The sequence below is a fragment of the Rhinolophus sinicus genome, linkage group LG10 (genome assembly GCF_036562045.2).
Source record: "Rhinolophus sinicus isolate RSC01 linkage group LG10, ASM3656204v1, whole genome shotgun sequence".
In the NCBI taxonomy this organism is placed as follows: domain Eukaryota; kingdom Metazoa; phylum Chordata; class Mammalia; order Chiroptera; family Rhinolophidae; genus Rhinolophus; species Rhinolophus sinicus.
Window position 1 is genome coordinate 84,026,526 of NC_133759.1, and position 20,906 is coordinate 84,047,431.

Here is a 20,906-nt window from a genome sequence, read left to right on the forward strand (position 1 = left end):
CATTGCCAAGACCAATATGATGAAGATTTCCCCGTTTTCTTCTAGGAGTTTTAATTCAGGTTTACGTTTAAGTCTTTAATCAATTTTGAGTTGATTTTTGTATATGGTATGAGATAAGCGTCCAGTTTCATTCTTTTGCATGTAGATGTCCAGTTTTCCCAGTACCATTTATTGAAGAAATTGTCCTTTACCCCTTGTGTTTTCTTGGCACCTTTGTTGAAAAGCAGTTGACCAACCATATATGCACAGATTTATTTCTGGACTCTCTGTCTTGTTTCATTGGTCTATATTTCTGTCTTTCTGCCACTACTATGCTATTTTAGGAATTACTGTAGCTTTGTAATATATTTTGAAGTCAGGAAGTGTGATGCCTACAGTTTTGTTGTTTAATAAGATTGTTTTGGCTATTTGTAGTCCTTTATGGTTGCCTGCGAATTTTAGAATTGTTCTTTTTTTTTTCTATTTCTGTAAAAGAAGAAGCCATTGGAATTTTGATAAAGATTGCATTGAATCTGTAGCTCATTTTGGGTAGGATGGGAAGTTTAACAATATTAGGTCTTCTAACCTGTGAACGGGATATGTTTCTATTTGTGTCTTTTTAAATTTCTTTCATCAGTGTTTTGTAGTTTTCAGTGTACAAGTCTTCCATTTCCTTAGTTAATTTTATTTCTACGTATTTTATTATTTTTTGGTACTGTTGTAAATAGGATTGCTAACCTAATTTCCTTTTCAGACAGTTCATTGTTAGTGTATAGAAATACAGCTGTTTTTTGTGTATTGATTTTGTATCCAACTTCACTGAATTTGTTTGTTATTAGTGTGAAGTTTTTTGGTGGCGTAGTTAAGGTTTTCTAGGTAAGATCATGTCATCTTCTAATAGAGTATTTTACTTCTTTTTCAGTTTGGATGTGTTTTGTTTCTTTTTCTTGTCTAATTGCTCTGGCCAAGACTTCCAGTATTGTATTGAATATAAATGGCTAAAGTAGACATCTGTGCTTTGTTCTTGATCGTAGAGGAAAAGCTTTCAGTTTTTCATAATTGAGTATGATGTTTGCTGTGGGCTTGTCATATGTGGCCTTTATTATGATGAGATAATTTCCTTCTATTCCTAATTTGTTGAGAGTTTTTAATCATGAAAAGTTGTTGAATTTTGCCAAATGCTTTTTCTGCATCTATTGAGAGGATTGTGTGATTTTTGTCCTTTATTCTCTTACTGAGATATATCACATTAATTGATTTTCATATGTCGAACCATTCTTGTATCGCAGGGTTAAATCCACTTGGTCATAATGTATTATCCTTTTAGTGTGCTGTTGAATTCAGTTCACTAGTATTTGTTGAGGGCTTTTGCGTCTGTATTCATCAAGGATATTGGCCTGTATTTGTGTGTGTGTGTATTGGAAAATGGAATTTTCATGTGTTAGTGATGGTCACAATTGCTAATCTGTTAACTTTATTTGAACTCTTTTCTACTGCCTAATGTTCTTTAAGGAATAAGGACATTTAAGTCTATGTCTTATTATTTCTAAGAGCAATTATATCTGATTCTGAGAGTTGAAGGTTTTCTGTTTTTAAACTTTAGGTTTATTGAGGTATAATTTACATGTAGTAAAATTCACCCTATTTATTATACAGCTCAGAGTTTTGGCAGACATATGCAGTCATGTAAACGTATGTAGCCACCACCACGATCAAAGCAACAATTCACAGATTTCCCTCCTTTGCCTTTGTGGTCATTTCTCTCCTCTTCTCCCCCCTCCTGGCAACCACTGATCTGATTTCTGTTCCTGTGGATTTGCCTCTACAGAGTGTTGTATATATGGAATCATACAATACCTCTTCCCCTTAGCACAATGCTTTGGAGATTCATCCCTGTTAATGCATGTATCAGTTGTTCATTTTCATTGCTGAGTAATATTCCATTGTATGAATATACCACAGCTATGTATCTTTTTATTCATTGATGGACATTTTTCATTGTGTCCAGTTTTTGGCTTTTATAAGTAAAGCTGCTATGAATATTGATGTACAAATGAACAAATCTTTGTATGGACATATACTTCCTTTTCTTTTGGATAAATACCTAGAAGCTGAATGTCTACATCATAGGGTAGGTGTGTATGTAATTTTGTAAGAAACTGCCATACTGTTTTCCATAGTAGTGCTTTGTACATTCCCATCAGCTGTGCCTGAGTTCCACCTCCTCCCAGCTTCCCCGACACTGGGTACACTCAGTATTTGAAGTTTTAGCATTGTAATAGGTGTGTAGTGTTATCTTGTTGTGGTTTTATTTTGCGTTTCCCTAATGAGTACTGGTGATCATCTTTGTATGTATTCTTTGGTGAAGCATCTATTGACATATGTTGCCCCCTCTTTATTTTTGATTTCTTGTTGTTGAGCCTTGAGAGTTCTTTACATATTCTGGGCACAAGTTCTTTATCAGATTTATACTTTACAACGATTTTTCTCCCAATTTGTACTTTGTCTTTTCGTTTTCTTAAAAGTGTCTTTTGAGGAGCGGATGTTTTAAATTTTGATAAAGTCCAATTTCAGATTTTTTATGGATTGTGCTTTTGGTGCACATTTAAGAAATCTTTGACTATCCCAAGGTCACAAAGATTTTCTCTTATGTTTTATTCTATAAATTTTATAGTTTTAGATTTGACATTTAGACTTTATGTGTTCCATTTGAATTAATTTTTGTATATGGTGCAAGGTACGGATTCAAGATCATTTTTTAAAACATGCATAAGCCAATTGTTCCAGCACATTTGTTGAAAAGTCTCTCCATTGCATTACCTTTGCACCTTTGAAAAAAATCAGTGTCTATATACACGTGGACATTTTTATGCTAGTACCATCCATTTTAATTCCTATAGTTTTATAATAATTTTTGTTATCAGGTAAAGTTAGCCCTCTAACTTAGTTCTTTTATTTCGTAGATGTTTTGGTTATTCTAGGTCCTTTTCATTTACAGACGAATTTTAGAAGGTACTTGTAAACGTCTACCAAAACCTGCTAGGATGCTGATTACATTGAATCTATGGATCAATTTGAGAATTGACGCTTTAATGATAGTAGTAAGTCTTTTATCACATGAACAGATCTCCCTCTCCATTTATTCAGGTCATCTTTAACTTTTCTCAGCAACATTTTGTAGTTTTCAATGTACAGGTTCTTCACATATTTTGTTAGGTTTATCTCTACAAACTTCATATTTTTGAAGCTATGGTAAATGGTATTTTTTAAAATATCAGTTTCTAATTGTATATTGCTGGTGCATAGAAATAAAGTTAATTTTTGTACATTGATCTGGTATCCCAGGGATTAGCAAACTTTAGTAAATAGTTTAGACTTTGCAGGCCATATGTCTCTGTCAGAACTACTTAGCTCTGCCATTGCAGTATGGACGCAACTTAGACAACACACAGAATGAATGTGTTCCAGAAACATTTTATTTACAAAAACAGGCAGTGGACTAGGTTTGGCTGTAATTGTTTGCTGACCCCTGTTGTATCATGCAGTCTCTAAACTCACTTCTTAATTCTAGTAGCTTTTTAAAAAATAGTAATTTATTGACATGAAATTAATATAACAAAACTAACCATTTAAAAACAAATAATTCAGTGGCATTTAGTATATTCACAGTGTTGTGCATTCACCACCTCTGTCTAGTTCCAAAACATTTCCATAAATCCAAAGTAAAACCTTCCCCCATAAAGTAATTTCTCCCATATTTTTCCCCCAACCCCTGGCAACCACCAATCTACTTTCTTTATCTGTAGACTTATTCTAAGTAGTTCGTATAAATGGAATCATGAGACCTTTTGTGTCTAGCTTCTTTTACTTAGCATACAGTGTGTTGGAGGTTTATCCATGTTGTAGCATGAATGAGTACTTGATTTTATTTCTGAATAATCCATTGTTCATATATACTGTGTTACAGTGTATCCACTCATCTGCTGATGAACTTGTGGGCTGTTTCCACCTTTGGGCTATTAGCGAGAGTGCTGCTATTATTTGCTTGGGTACCTGTTTTCAGTTCTTTTTGGTATTTTAGTGGTGGAATTGCAGGGTTATATGGTAATTGTGTTTAACTCTTTGAAGTCTAGTAATCTTTTTAGTTTTTCACTATTGTGAATTACATTGTTTGATTTTGAAACGTGAATCCAACCCTGTATTCTTGGGGTAACCCCTTGATCATGATATGTCATCCTTTTAATATATTCTGTTTGCTCAAGTTTTGTTTAGAATTTTTGCATGTATGTTTTTGAGGGATATTACTCTAGTTTTCTTATAATTTTTGTCTAACTTTTTGTATCAGGGTAATAATGCTGGCCTCATACAATGAATTGAGAAGTATTCTCTCCTCCTCACTTTTTTTGGGGGGAAGAATTTCTGTTGATTTGGTATTATTTCTTCCTTAAATGTGTGGTAAAATTCACCAGTGAAACCATCTGGGCCTGGAGTTTTCTTTATTAGATGGTTTTTAACTACAGATTCAGTTTAACTAGTAGATATAGGGCGATTTAAGTGATCTATTTCTTTCTTTTTTGAACGTATTTTTTGAGCTATAATTCAGATACCACAAAATTTACCATTTAAAATGTACAGTTCAGAGGTTTCCACATACTCATAGTTGTGCAACTGTCAATACGATTTAAATTTAGAACATTTTCATTACCCCAGAAAGAAGCCCGGTACTTATTAAGCGGTTACTGTTCGGTCTCCCTTCCCCCTCCTCTCCTCCAGCCCTAGAAACCACAAATCTTTCTGTTTCTATAGATTTGCCCATTCAGGACATTTAATATGTTTATAAAATATATGGCGTTTTGTGACTGGCTTCTTTCATTTAGCATAATATTTTCAAATTTTATCCATGTTGTAGCATGTATCAGTACTTCATTCCTTTTTATTGGCAAATAATATTTTATTCTGTGGATATACCACATTTTATTTATCCATTATATTAGTGGATGGATATTTAGAGTGGTTCCACTTTTTGGGTATTATGAATAATGCTGCTGTGAATATTTGTGTATAAGTTTTTGTGTGGACATGTTTTAGTTCTTTTGGGTATATACTAAAAAGAACTAATGTTTTTAGTTCTTTTGGGTATAATTTTGACTTTCAGCTCAGATTGTCCGCTCTCATTAATGCCAAATAATGAAATTTAGTTCCTATTTATATGCATTAGTTACAGTGATAGCCTGGGGAACCTCTCCATGTGGGGTAAAAGATTAACAGGCTGCTTCCCTTTCTTTTTAGTCTTCTTATTGATCAAGAAAAATTCTGTATAAAAGACTAGATTAAATCTCTAACTTTCCCTCTTCTTCTTTGATCTTAATTGCTTTGGCACTGCGCTTATCATGCTCTGAGATACTAGATAGAAATGGAAGACCTTTTCTTAACGAATGCTCAGTGCCTCTGGGTGACCCCTGCCAAGGTCTGATAGTTCAAAATGTATGAGATAAAAAAAATGTAGGCCAGTAACCTAACAGCCTCCCCCAGTCCTATGTATGACCTTTATTAATTAGGAAATTGGACATGTGAGGTTGGGAATTTGTACACAGTTCTGTGTTCTCATCTCTCTTGACTTTTTCTGTACGTTTACAAGGAGAGCATTAAAAACACGTCCCCTTTTCTCTTGAACTCCCAAGAATTTAAAAAGCAGCTAAGATATCTCAAGCACTTGCTATATGGTAGCAACTGAGCTAAGCAGCTTAAATAGATTGTATCTCATGTAGTTTTCTCATTCCTTTAAGATGTTGGTATTGCTTTCATTTTTTAGAAGCTGAAACAGTCCTAAAGTGGCTATAAAACTTCCCCAAGATTAGAGACTCAGTAAATGACAGAGGCAAGACTTGAACCCCAATTTGTCTCATTATACAGTTAGTATCTACTAAGTTCTTGACAGTACTTAACACTTAGTATTTGTGCCACACATTCTTGTGCATTTAAAATGAGCAGTCACATGTGTGCTATGAATTTTGTTTGTCATGTTGGCCATCTCTTTGCACATGGCTGCCATCTCAGGGCAAGTACAACATGTATCTAATTAAATATTAGGGGGAACTCTGTTAATATTAAATGAGTGGCCTCTGTCTGAGATTCTACACTTTAGCTCATCCTTTAACACCCAGCACAATGAAAATGTCTTTTCATAGCTTTCCTGAAAAACAGTTGCACCTGCCTTTGTGTATTTAAAATACTTTGTAGTGGTCTGATACAGGTGAAGGACAATTACATGTGTTTGTCTGCCTCTTATATATTTAAAGTGTTTATTTAAAAAATATACATATTTATTGAGATGTAATTTACATACCATAAAATTTACTTACATTAAGTGTACAACTTTTTGTTGTTGTTTTAGATTTTATTGGGAAAGGGGAACCGGACTTTATTGGGGAACAGTGTGTACTTCCAGTTCTTTTTCCAAGTCAAATTGTCCTTTCAGTCTTAGTTGTGGAGGGCGCAGCTCAGCTCCAGGTCCAATTGCCATTTTTAGTTGCAGGGGGCGCTGCCCACCATCCCTTGTGAGAGTTGAGGAATAGAACCGGCAACCTTGTGGTTGCGAGGACGTGTTCCAACCAACTGAGCCATCCGGGAGCTCAGTGGCAGCTCAGCTCAAGGTGCCGTGTTCAATCTTAGTTGCAGGGGGTGCTGCCCACCATCCCTTGCGGGAGTCGAGGCATCAAACTGGCAGCCTTGTGGTTGAGAGCCCACTGGCCCATGTGGGAATCGAACCAGCAACCTTCGGCGTTAGGAGCATGGAGCTCTAACCGCCTGAGCCACCAGGCTGGCCCTAAATGTACAACTTTATAGTTTTTATTAAATTTACTGAGTTGTACAACTACCATAAGAGTCGAGCTTTAGAACATTTCCATCCCCAGGAAGTTCCCTCACATCTATTTTCACTTCAGCCTTGATGTCGTCCCCAGCCGTAGGCGACCAGTGACTGCTTTCTGCCTCTGTAGAGTTACCTCTTCTGACCATCTCACATAGGTGAAATCAAATATGTCGTCTTTCGTGTCTGACTTCTTTTACTTAGCATGTTTTTGAGGTTCATCCATATTGTGCCATGCATCACCTCGTTCTTTTTTATTACTGCGTAGCATTCTACTGTATGGATATGCCACATTTTATTTACATATTTATCAGTTATGGACATTTAGGTTGTTCCACTTATTGGCTACTGTGAACATTTGCATGCAAGCCATTGTGTGTTCATATTTTCTCATTCCTTTGAATAGATATTGGAGTGGAATTGATGAGCCATGTGCCTGTCCTCTGATTCTTTGAGGGCAGGAACTTCGCCTTGAAGTTTTAGTACTGCCTTAGTGTTCCTTGACTTGGCTTATCTAGCATGCCTGCCACAGGATGGGACGTGTAACTAACCAGGAAATATTTATGCCATAGTCTCATGTTCATGACCTTTGGTTTTTAGGTACTAACTCCTCCATCCCACCACTTGGAAAGAGTTTTATTCTTCTCAATTCCTTGCAGTCCCAGCAAACAATCCTAATGGTTTTCGGTGGCTTAGATTCTTCTTTTTGGCATAGCCCCATGTGTACTCAAAAGATAGCACTTCATACAATGCCACATTCACAGAAAAGTTCATGGCTTACTTAGATTGTGGATACATTATATTACTCTATTGACTCTTTCTGGGGAGGTATAGAAAATGAACAGAGTATAAATTGTCCCTTATTAAAGTGGACTGGATAGAGTTTAGGAAAGTGTGTTGGGTGTCTGATGTGATCCACATGAACTCTTTTGTTCTGAGATTGATTAACATGTCTGTACCCAAGTAAAGTAAAAATGCTTCTTTACCAAAGTAGTTTCCTGTTAACTAGGAAACAGAAGCCTGATATAAAAAGAGCTGGGTTCTTTCACCAAAGAAAATGCTATGAAGTTATTAATGCTGTTAAGCCACTTACTGCTAAGTAAGAGAGATTAGTTGAAGGTCTAAAAACTATTCAACTATTATAAATGCCTCTGTATTTTCAATCACTTTTCTACGCCGCAAGTCTGGCTTTTACTTTACCTGCCAAACTTAAGAAAAAATTTTGACTTACACCAGTTTTCATTTATAAACAACTTTCTCCCTCCGTTTGAATGTAGCCTGTGTGCTCCACATCACTTGAAGAAATGGTGGCTGATTTTCCTGTGGGTATTGGTGAGACAGGTTTCCTTCTTGTATATTTGACAAGCCAAAGGGCACTGTTATCTCTGGGCAGCTAGTGTTTTTCACCATCCACCTCCTCAGGGGATAGGACACAGGTTTTTAAGAGAAGGAAATATCATTGTTAAATGTCTAAGTCAAAACTAATGTGGTAGCAAAAGGGATTAGATGAAATGAGATCTTGCCGAAAGGCCTGACACATAATGCTCAATATGGGTTCATTTAATCTAGTTAGGAGCTTCATATTAATAATTTGTCAGTGGTGCTTAAGAGCATGGACTTTAGAGCCAGATGCCTGGTGTTTAAAAAAAAAAAAAAAGTTCTACTTATCCACTTCCAAGCTTTGTGACCCCAAGCAAGTTACTCAGTTCTTTAAGCCAGTTTCCTCATGTAAATGCATTGAGGTTAGTGCCGTGTTTCCCTGAAAATAAGACTGGGTCTTATATTAATTTTTGCTCCAAAAGACGCATTAGGGTTTATTTTCCGGTTAGGTCTTACTTTTGGGGAGACACGCAGTACTGGCATTGTACTTTATAGTGGCACTTTAGGGGGTCGATAAACTTAACTGAGATAATATATTGAAACATAGTGCCTGACACATAGTAAGTGTTCCATAAATGTGACACATTACATTTAAAAACAGAAAAACAAAAGCAGTTTCCTGGGAGGCTTGTAGACCAGGGACATATTCTCTGACACATGGTAAATGGCCTCATTACGTTCCATTCACACTTCAAGTTAGCTAGGAACCAGCATCTTGCTCCGCATTGGTTTTAGTTTCCTTCATCCCCTGGGTAAGGATTGCCTGGTGTAACGCACGTGAAGGTGTTCTGTAATTGGATTAAGATTAATACCTAAAATGAACAGTAGTGTCGTAATGTGTGTGCGTATCGGTGCCAGGCCTGCTATTTCTGCCTTGTACTGGGAAAAGGAGGGTTGCTAAACACTTTCCCAGTCACACTCTGAGTGACGGAATGTAGTGACGCTATTTCTCTTTTCCATATTCGATCTTCAATATTTAGCATATAGCAGGTATGTAGCAATACACTTGCTGCACATAGGATGGATAAGGCAAACTTGGTTTTTAAATCAGGATGCTTTCTTCTTAGTGATGGTGGTCACTTGTGGAGCAAGTTTGTTAGATAATCCAGTGCCTGGATATGACCTGAACACACTATGTTTTTTGGACAATACTGAATAGACCGTGTAGAATAGCTGGCGTACCACTTTCCCTCCTTCTGTCTTCATCACCTATATTGTGCCACACGATGATCGTTACCACACATTTATGCCCTTTTGTGGGAGAAAAAGTTGTTTTTAAGGAAGGTAAGAATTTTGACTAGCTAACATTTGTTTCCATAAAATGTCCTTTTTCATGACAGGATGTTGTATTTGGAGAAGCCTCCGGAGTGAGGCTTCCTTCCCTCAGCTCCCTCTGTAGTAACGGGCACATGACCACTTCAGGCAGTGGAGGGGGGGTCTCTGGCACTAGGGGTAAGCTCGTTTTGAATGTATGCCATATTAGCAGGCAAACACTGCCATGTTGACATTTAATGTCCGCGGTAGCACCCTAAGGTACCTGAAGTGGTAACTCTATCTTTAGTAGAAGGAGGAAAAAAAAAGTAGGAAAACTGGGATTGCACGAGTTCTACAAAAGCATGTTAGAGTCACATAATGAAAAAGCAGATTTTTTTATTATGATGTTTCTCCATATTTGTTTGGCATTGCTGTAAATGGCTAACTAACATTTACTGCCAATTCAGTACAAATGTGTGGTTTGGTAATACCAGAACAGCAAATTTAAATGAAAAATAAAAGTTAAACATTTCCACACAAGATTTTACAGTCTGACATTTCACTGTGTAGGTAAAAAGACATTTTTTTTCTTTACTAGAGATTATTATTCAGCATGAATAAAAAACTACAGCTTTTATTTTTAAACAGGAGTCACTGGTTTTAATTTTTACACATTTTAAAATTACTGTGATAAAAAATAATGAAAAAGCTTCTTAATAATGCCGTACACAGTATAATATAGATTTGTCCCCATTATATAGCATTTGTTTAATATACAAAATAGAATATTGACACACTTGAATCTATATGTAGTTAAGCAAGTTATTTAAGGAGGGTATTTTCATACAGCCTTTCATCAGAAAATAAAATCCTTCTTTCGGGCATTTACTAGAGAGAAGCTAATCCTTTTCCCCAAACCTGGTCACTAATCTTTGGTGGCCCAGGCTGACTGGTAATAATAGTCTGGAAAATGATGAAACGTCCACTCAAAGTGGTCCAAGTGCCCTCCTCACACTTATTTCCCTTTCCAACTCTCAAACCAGGCACATGGAAACACATTCATCTACAGCTATAGGCTTCTGAATGACCAAGGTCACGAAATCTCACCGAGGGCTACCACAGTGCTTACATTTTGACAGATCATAGTAATATTGTTCATTGCATGATGATGTAGATTTAGGGTATTTTAACAGATAAGTAAAATGATAAGACTTAACGATAATAGGTTGTACAAATAAGTAAAATTGGAATTATTCACCCCTCCCCCTGCCCAGTTCTGAAGTGAGATTGGCTTTCCTTTGTTTGCACACCCAGAGCTAATCTTATGCTAGTTATCAACTCTTCATGGACACTCACCATGTTGGTTTTCCTTTTGGGCTGCCTTTTTCTTTTCTTTTCTGTTTCCCCCCAGAAGGTAGGTGCTCTTTTAGGTTCCCCTCTCAGTTTTAGATGATTGGGTATATATACCCCAAAAGCACTTGTATAGTATCACACAGCAAGGCCTAAAAACACCAAGAGGGTCACTCTTTTTTCATCAGTAATTAAAACTACTTTTCAGGATTTGTTGTGAGTCACCTAGGCATGTCACCAACTCTCACTGACGTTACTACAAACTTAAATCGTTTGGGATGGCAAGATACCACATACGTAGAAAATGAAGCTGCTTTCAAATAGCACCATCTTTTTGCACTTAAATCCATAATCATACTCAGAACAATATAATTAAGATAACTTTCTTCTTTCCCACATACTCAAAAAGGGCACAGCTTCTTTTTCCATTGAATGTACAGCCTCCTATAGTTATAAGTCAGCTGACTTCTTTTCAAGAACAAAGTGCATGTATCTTTTTTCTCTGAGCTCTATTTTTTTGAGAGCCAAGGCTGTTGGGACTAAAATAAGATTGTGTAATATGCTTTCTTGTTTTAACCATATAACATTCTATAAATGAACAATAATTTACCTTTCAGAAGTTCTTTTTGAAACTTAACACTGTCATTGATAATAATATTCAAGCAGTATTTCTTAGGCACCAAACATTTCACATCCAGCTGGGTTACAAACCGTCTTAAAATACTTTTGAGATCAATTTAAATCAATACAAAAGGAACATTCCCTTTTAGAGAGCATTCAAAAAGCAAATTATTACATTTTTTATTAAATAATTTCTCCAAAATACTGAAAAATAACAAATAACATTCAAAAAGCATTCAAAGAAAACATGTCCTCATTTTGTTTGGAAAAGAAGTCCTGTAGGATAGAAAGGAATTAGTGTATTATTGGCAACCTATGAGATTCTGCACTATTTACATATTGCTGGTACCTCTATGCGTATTATTGCCAAACTTCTAAAGCCTCTGTTTTTATTAAACTGTTGGAGAGGCTGTTATGTGAAAGTAACCCTGCTATTAGGTGGTGCTTGTAAGCATGTAAGCACCACCTTTCTGTCTCCAGTTAACACAACTTTAGCACAAGGGGAGAGTGAGTAAACTAAACCTGTGTGGACAGACTCACTATTGGAATAAGAAGGGCGGTCATTCTGGGAGGCAGAGGATGACGTCCTCTGATCTGAGTGGGACGGAGCCTCAGCAACTTGCACTGCACACAGGGCCGGTTTTCACCTCCTCCTTCCCCTGGAGCAAACCTGTTTGGTGTCTGAGACCACTGCTGCCTGTATGAATGCTTGCATACACTATAAATCATATAGGTTATCCATCAACATTTCTCTGATCCCTACGAAAAATATATAACATGTCGTGATAAAACAATCTCATCTAAAAACCATTCTTATTTTACACTATACAAGCTATTTTACAATCATTTTAATAAATTGCATGTAAAGCTGCAGTAGCCCTTCCCTTCCCAGATTAGTGAATACCAATATGATATATATCTGAAACTATAACTAAATATAAAAATATATTAGAAGTTTCATACTTTTAATATTAGATTTTTCAGTTTTCTATTACACAAATAATTTGGCCACCTTGAATAGAAATCAGATTTCTTGTGGCTTAGTAAATATAAGTTTTGAGTTTACAGAAAGTTGATAAGGTGCACACAGAAAGGGCTACTACAGCTTCTATTTTGTTTAAAATGATAATTCTTGACAGTGAGGAGAAATTCACAAGGTTTTCGTTAAATTCTATGGCACACACAGGGATGTGAGGGGTGTGTGGTTTTACAAACACGGAGATCTGACATACAGTTCTAAATCACAAAGATCAGTAGCTGAGCTTTCCTGTATCACCAGGGAAGCTACACCAATTGTTGACAGATGGGAATGTGAAAATGGGGGTCCTGCCACTTTTGCCATATTAGAGATTGATTTTGGGGAGTCAAGTTTAGTGAGAGGAATTGTTACTTGGTCTGATTAAAATCTCTCAGCTGTTTCAGCTGGTTATCTGGAACTTTTAAGAAGTTACACAAACTACAGCAAAAGGTCCTGAAAGATAGCTTACCAACTTTCTTGCCATCTGATGATCACTGCAGAGATAGGGCAGTAGGTACAGACAGGGCCTCCTGGTAGTTTTTGTATGTTTATTTTTTTCCTTTTTTTTTTTTTTTTAATTAGTCTTTTGCAACCATCACCCCCCGTTTACCCAGCAGGCCACACTGGACTAGGTGCTCTAGACTGGTTCGGGGTGGTTAATGTGCACAACCTATTAATTCTTCACTGAATCTGACAGACACAAAGTCTGATCCTTTATGACACTGTTGGAGGTTTGAGTCAATGTTTGTGGTCTTCTGATAGCGAAGTGCCAGCAGGTTAGAAGCACCAACCCATTTTCACACAGAAGATTCATGTTTAGAGTTGATTTAGGAAAGCCATGAACTAGCTGCCCATCTTAAACAGCTGTACAATAACTTGAATACAAAAATTATGTAAGAAAAAATGAGCAAGCATAGTTCACTGAATATAAAGGAAATTGTTAAAAGCAGACAGTAATAGCTATAAAAGGCACAACTTCCCTTTTCTGATATACACTTGTAAACTTTTTTCAGGTTTCCATGCATAAATCAAAAATGCTATCCTAACTATACAGGGGAAAATACACCAACAGAAAGTCTAGAAAATTTTGTCCAGCCAACTGTGAAAAGTATGAGCAGAAAGTTCATTACGCAGACTGGGCACTGGTGGTTTGGGTGTCATCCTTCTCTGACAGTGGAGATTAGCCCCCCATCGTTTCTAATTTCCGGGACCTACCAACTATCAATTTCCACTTTTCCCAACACTGAAAAGTGATGGCTCAACTGCTTCTGTTGCCAAGTCTTGGCCCTCTATAAACCACATGTAGTGCGTATTTAAAACAATACAAAAACCAGACAAACAAAAAAGAAAAACTAAAACAACAAAGCACTATAGGACAAATTGATAGTTTGTACAATAAAAGCTATAAAGCCAACTTTCTTTAAGGCAACCTTTCTTATTAAGGCAGTCATTTTTGATGAAACAGAAGCTTTTTGATATTTCCCGCTGAATATTTTGGTAACTGATTGCTGATGATTTCAGCTAACATCTCTGGGAATTCAATACTCAAGCTCTTATCCAAAAATGTCTGGAAGCAATAGTTAAGGAGATTTTCAACTACCTGCAAGAGAAGACATAGTAAATGATTAATGTTAAAAACTTTAGGGACATCTCATACTTGTCAGCCTCTCTCTTTTTTTAAACATTTGACCTGGATAGAATATCTGACCAATCTCTGCTGGAATTCGTCAAGTAAAAAAAAGTTTCAAGTAAAATGAGCACTCAGGTACTAAAGACATCTTGAATACCTTAAATTGTATATAAGATTATATGGAATTAAAAAAGTGTTTTGTGATGAACTGCAGTACCAACATATATGAAGGATGTATTCTCACTTTGGATTAATCATGCAAAAACAGGGAATTCTAAATTTTAAATAACAGTGCTGTTAAATTCTGTCAAAGCAGCATCATGATGTTATATGCACATGATTAGATGAAATTAAATCCCGTAATTGGCCTTAGGAAAAATGTGTGCCAAACAGGTTCACAGCTTGTGCTCAAACCATCAGCATCCACAAATGGAAAAAAAAACCAACTCTTGGTGTATAATTATATACACTAATTAGAACATATTTTATATCCCAGAAAATTCTTCTGATATGTAGATTTGTATGTGACCCTTACCTCATGCATGGAATCCAAGAGTTTTGTCAGTTGATAAAACCGCTGCCAGTTCTGACTGGAGTTTCCTTCCCTCTTGACAATGGCTTTCCCTAGCTCTTTGATGTACGTCATTCTAATTTCATCAAATAGCTCTTGGCTCTTCAAACCTTCCTTAGGAACTGAAAGATTAAGATGTAGTCAATTAGAGAATTTTGTGATAACTTTTCATATATGCAAGTATTATTAATAGCGTACTTCATGACTTTGTCTGTATGCTCTTAATGCACTGTTAATGCACAAGCAAGGACCGTCAAACTACAGCCAAGAGAATATGGGACAATAGGAAATTGGAGGACCTAACCGTGGGTAAATCACTTTACTTCTCATCTGCAAAACCAGAGCTGCTGATGACACCTTCCTTTCTAGTTCACAAAGCTGGTTTAAAGACCAAATAGTGACTGTCATTCTGCCCTTCAATTTAATTCTAGTTACAGACGTATAGACGGCTTCAGCAACAGTGTTTATTCCTCTGAGTCCACCCTGGAATATCTGAGATCTCACCAATTAGAACCTTAAATACATTTTATTAATGTGTTAACACACTGAGTTGATATGAATTTCAATCTAAAAAGAAACTTGATTTAAAAATTTTTTAACGTAGCATGTATGTATGCTTACTGGGGAGGAACCATCTGCCTTCCCTTACGTACTTAGAAATAGAGAAAACATCACATGGATTCTGGATCATAAAATTGATGTAGAATCAATTTTTTAATTACTCTTCAAAAACTGATACTAGTAAGAATTGTGAATAGTTAATCATGGTTTCATTTAATCTTACAGAGATTATCACTTTTGAGTGTTACATGTCTCAAAGTGTATCCCTAGGAACTCAAGCTCTGTGTTAATAATGGTTAGAGGAAAAAAGGATTTGATGGTCAAAATTTAAGCAAAGCTAAACGTTTAATACAAAGTGAGGCAGGTTTCTGGATTTCAGGACTTTTCAGAACATAGAGGAAAAGCAGTGGATTTCAGAGCAAGAAGCCTTAATTTACTTGCCCTGTGGATTTGTTTCCTTCTCTGTCTTTCTCACTGGATTAAAATTATTTTATTTTTTTAAATTTATTTTTATTTTTTAAAACATGATATTATCTTAGTTTCATGTGTACAACATAATTAGATATTTGGATATACTGCAAAATGATCACCACAATGTCTAGTTAACATCCATCACCATGCATTGTTACACAAACTTTTTTTTCTTGTGATGAAAATTTAAGATTTACTATCTTAGCAATTTTCAAATATACAATACAGTAACCATGCTGTACATTATATCCTAACTTCATTTTATTGCTGGAAGTTTGTACTTTTTAACCCACTTCACTCATTTCTGCCACCCTCTGCCTCTGGCATCCACCAGTCTGTTCTGTGTATTCATGAGCCTTTTTTTTCCCATTGTTATTAGATTCCACGTGTAATTGAGATCATGTGGTATCTGTCTTTCTCTAATTATTTCACTCAGCGTAATTCCCTCAAGGTTGTCGATCCATGTTGTCACAAATGGCAAGATTTCATTCGTTTTCAATGCTGAATAATCCATTACACACACACACGTATACATGTCATATTTTCTGTATTCGTTTACCCACTGATGGGACACTTAGGTTGCTTCCGTATCTTCGCTGCTGTAAATAATTCTGCAATGAACATGGGAGTACATTTATCTTTCTGAGTTAGCGTCTTCATTTTCTTTGGGCAAATACCTAGAAGTGGAGTTAATGGGCCATATGGTAACTCTATTTTTAACCTGTTGAGTGAGGCACCTCCATACTGTTGTCCATAGTGGCCGCACCCATTTACCCTTCCACCAATAGTACGTGAAGAAGGCTGCCCTTTCCTCCACACCCTCGCCAGCACTTCTTTCTTGACTTGTTGAGGACAGCCATTCTGAGAGCTGTGTGGTGATGCCTCATTGTGGTTTGCATTTGCATTTCCTGGATAGTGAAGTTAACCACATGTGCTTGTTAGGCATTTGCACGTTGGTTTTGGAAAAATGTCTTTTCAGGTCTTCTGCCCATTTCTTAATTGGACTGTTTGTTTTTTGGTTATTCAGTTGTATGAGTACTTTGTGTGTTTTGAATATTAACCTCTTATCAAATATATAATTTTCAGTATTTCCCATTGGGCAGCTTGCCTTTGCTGTGCAGAAACTTTTTAGTTTGAAGTAGTCCCACTCGTTAATCTTTGCTTTTGGCGTTAGACCATGAGAACCTGGTCGAGCTTCTGGAGGTAAATGCCAAGGATGTATGTGGGCGACCCCCCCCCCCCCCCAAAGACTGGATCCCACGAGTTTTTTAACTCTCCAGCTATTCCTCATTTGGTCTCCAGAATTCATCAAAATTACCATTAAGTGTTCCTACCAGTTACTGGATCTAGAAGCTGCTGTTCCCAGGAAGCTGACCTTGTCTGTGCTGCTCTGCATTTGCCTGTTGCTCTAGATTTTGAGCTGGCAGTTTATCTTATGACATCAGTTCTCTAATGGTTCTAAGAAAAGTGACTGATTTCAGTACGTCCAGCTTTTTCTTGCTGTGAGGACAGGTGTGATAACTTCCAAGCTGCTTACTGATTAGAACTCCATCTTCATGTCATTTCTTTTCCTCACCATTTTGAAAAACATTCCATTTTTCTGTTGCTGTTCCGTTAAATTGCCTCTCCTTTGAAGATTTTTTTGTCTGCCTGTTCAGTGATTTTCTGGTTAACCTTTCTGTTTGGTCAGCTGGATTTTATTAATATACTATGTGGAATTCACTGTACTGCCTGGATATAGGGTTTGGTGTCTTTATACAAAGAGATAAATGGCTGAAAACTTTTAAACGTCTTTTCCTGTTGTCTATCACTTTTCATTTTGGATCTCTGATGATGATGTTAGGCCAGAGCTGTTTTTCAGCTGGTGTGCTGTGAATGGGTTAAGATAATGATTTGCTATGCTGGTTGCAAGTTGCCTTATTCATTTACCGCAGTGTGCTATGCTGTACAAATGCTGTTTTCATTATGATGTGAAAATTTCAAGTTCTGACGCACTGTTACTTCCCTCAGTCATGCCTCTTCATCCTCTTGTTCATTTACATACATACATACCACACACATGCATTGAACAATTATAAGAAAAAGCTGGCTTCCGAGTGCAGCTTACCCCCTTTGGGTTCCTGCCTGCATTTAGGTTTTAGTCCAGCCTTTTTAGTGGGAGGTTAGGGTACTATTCCAGTAATCTATCAGAGTAGTAGACGTCTAATTATATCTTAAGGTACATATTTTCATCCCTGTGATTCCCTATACATCTAGCTCAGTGAGTCTGGTATGTATAAAACTTTAACCATCATTTTTTTACTTATTATAAGATTGATTCGATTCTTGGCCCTAACTTATACCTGGATATTACCAATCAAAATCATGATCAGAACTTCGTTTACTCAAATACCATGCTCACTTCTTTAACAAGTGTACTGCTGCGGGTAACCTTAAAAGAGTCTCTAGCAATAATCTTTACCTTTAGGTGTTTTTAATGGGTTGTGGAAAATTCTCTTGCTTTGATTTAATATTAATACGCCTTAAATCCATGAACATGAAACAACTTTATATAGAACAAAGATAGTGTGAAAGCGGAGTTACTGCAACAGCCGCAGCTTAAAGTTATCTGACAACCTTGAAACTGTAGTTACTAAAGGAACAGACTCTTAAAATTGCAAATGTACTTATTGTATATGGAAATTGTATTTTTTTACTGGAATGGCCTAAAATGTATAATACCTACTGGTTCACATTTTTCTTTTATTAGTTGTTTAAAATGCCATATTTTCACTAATACAGACAGGATACTTTGTATTCTTCAAAAGCTTTCTAATTTTAACTAAGTAATGCCTTTGCTAGCTGAAAGTAGTCTCACTGAAGTTTATATACCAGTAACTTGATCTAAACTTTGAAGATTGTTTTATAAACCCTTGTTGCTGTTTTCTACATAGAATACATCTGCCTAACAGTCTAACTCCAACGCTGCATTAAGCAATCCTCTAATAGTCACACCTTCTGGAGGGTGTGTCTTCTCTCCTATAGAGGTGTCATCAAAGGTCTCAGGAAGAGAGGAGGAAATCTATACATAGCCCAGATTAACAGAGACCCCTGTGCAGCTCACATACCCTATTTGTCCACAACATCTGGTTTATTAATCTCGGTATCATTGGCTGTGCCTTTTCTAAAGGCACATTTATGAAAATCTGACTAGCAGGAGACAGCAGTAGACTTGGCATAATTATTAGTGCTATGCATACAAATGAACCTTTATTTCTTTATTTCATGCTTTTGACATATTTAGAAGTGAATAGGTGTTCTACAAACCTGAAGAGAGAAGCAGTAAGGTTTTCATACAGAGATACTCTTCATAAGATACCTGAAGCCTGTGTAACTCAGAGGAAACAAACAGCATATGTTTGCATTGGTCATACATGCTGGGTAGGGTCATCCTCTGCCTGTGAAAGACAAATACCAGTGTTTGAATTAGAAAAAAATAATGCTTGTTCCAAAAAAGTACATTTTTTATTTTTTTATTTTGCAAAGCTGAACTCATAAAGAAAAACCTGACTATTACTATGAGTGCTAATTCCCCACAGATCAGAATTTTGGAAAACTTTCCTTAAACTTGTTCCTGGGTTTAGAGCATCTAAAGAGACGATTGAAACAACCTAATTTTACTTTGAAGAAATTATTTTTTTATTGTACATGCCATGTATTATTTATTCTGCAGAATTTATTACCACTTGCTCATTTAAATCAATGTTTTATGGTAACATTTGAATATAGCCAACTAGACCACAGTTTTAGAGCCTACCATTTAAAAATCAAAAGGTTTTTTTTTTTCTTTTTTCCCACAGCATTCCATTCTAAAAGCAACTGTTAAGTGATACTGTTTATAGTTAAGCAGAAAGTCAGAACTAGAATTCGACTCTAGGCTTTCTGATATCCCAAAATCTGCCTCTGACAGACACTGTGTGACTGAATACACTTCTAACTAAAGGTACCAAGTGAATTGTCAGTTAGGATTCTCAATAGTCATTATCACATCTACAATTTTCAAGTAGATCTCTAAAGTTTCCTAATTTTTTAAAGGACACTAAGAGCCTGAAACTGTGCCCAGTTCATGGTTTTTAAAATACTTCCAAGTTTCTAACCAAAAGTAATCTTGGACTTAACGGAAAAAATAAAAGGGTTATTTTCCTATCAAATACATCAGACATGAATTGTATACTGATAAAGCGATTGCAGAGGCGTTCACACGACTCTTCAAATTTAAAATCTCTTCCCAAAGAGGCACCGGTCCTCAACAGCAATTAAGCATTCCTTTTCTGGGCAGTATCTTTTTCTCCTTTAGTTTCTTATACATGGTAGTTACAGACAAAGTTACAGTGTAGTAGACTGAAAAATCATTCTAGTTGGATGTAAAAAAACCAGTATTTTCCACAACATTCTGAGCTAAGGAAATGATGAGAGAGTTCTTTATAGTTACCTAGATGGTCAGAACTTGAATGTACACTTTCTGACACCCCAAATCTGCCTATCACAGATACCAGAGCAGCATGGAAGCTGAAAGAAAAGCGCAGGCCTGCCCAGCTTATATGCACAAAGAATGTGAAGTCAGAATGGCCGCTTCAAAACTATCGTTTGCATGAGCCATTTATCCTCCAATAGAGCTGAGAGACAATTTTTTCTGTAATTCCTACTTTATGTAAGGAATGTATGTGGCATGATCAGGTTACACTGTTTAAATCTAAATTTGAGTGTTGCCAAAATAAAAAACTCTGAATTCGATAAATTTTATAAAAGGATAAATTGGTATTTCATGTAAGTGTCAGTTAAGTTTTAATTGCAATTGAATGACTTCAAATTGCTTTTTAAGAAAGTGACTATAAATAAGCATGGTTGGGGGGGTGGCTGGTTAGCTCAGTTGGTTAGAGCATGGTGCTGATAACACCATGGTTGCTGGTTCCATCCCTGCATGGGCCCCTGTGAGCTGTGCCCTCCTTAAAAAAACAAACGAAAAAAAAGACAAGCTCCAAAATATAAATAAGCATGGTTGGATTCTGAAATAAGCAACACATATTTAAAGATTTTAAATGTCCTTGAGTTTACATATAAACTACATATGTTTATCAGATAATTTAAAATTTGATCATACAGTTAGAAGCTTGTTAAATTGTGATGCAGTGGTTTGAATTGTCCTCTTTGGCAACAGTCAAGG

General features: G+C 36.3%; 1 protein-coding gene and 1 long non-coding RNA gene across 11 annotated transcripts in view; one reads left to right on the plus strand and one right to left on the minus strand.

Annotated features, from left to right (window-relative positions):
• The window catches only part of LOC141567286 (uncharacterized), a 59,107-nt gene that overhangs the window by 14,712 nt on the left and 23,489 nt on the right, over positions 1 to 20,906 (plus strand). The gene's annotated exons all lie outside the window — the stretch shown is intronic.
• NR3C1 (nuclear receptor subfamily 3 group C member 1) overlaps positions 9,861 to 20,906 on the minus strand; it is a 98,421-nt gene continuing 87,375 nt past the window's right edge. For all 9 annotated transcript variants that reach the window (XM_074313719.1, XM_019739080.2, XM_074313718.1 and 6 more), the window contains exons 7-9: positions 19,010 to 19,140; positions 14,636 to 14,793; positions 9,861 to 14,070 (exon numbers count right to left, since the gene is read on the minus strand). In XM_074313719.1, coding sequence (XP_074169820.1) covers positions 13,918 to 14,070; positions 14,636 to 14,793; positions 19,010 to 19,140 — 442 coding nt within the window. In that variant the 3' untranslated portion in view covers positions 9,861 to 13,917. The remainder of the gene's footprint in view (positions 14,071 to 14,635; positions 14,794 to 19,009; positions 19,141 to 20,906) is intronic.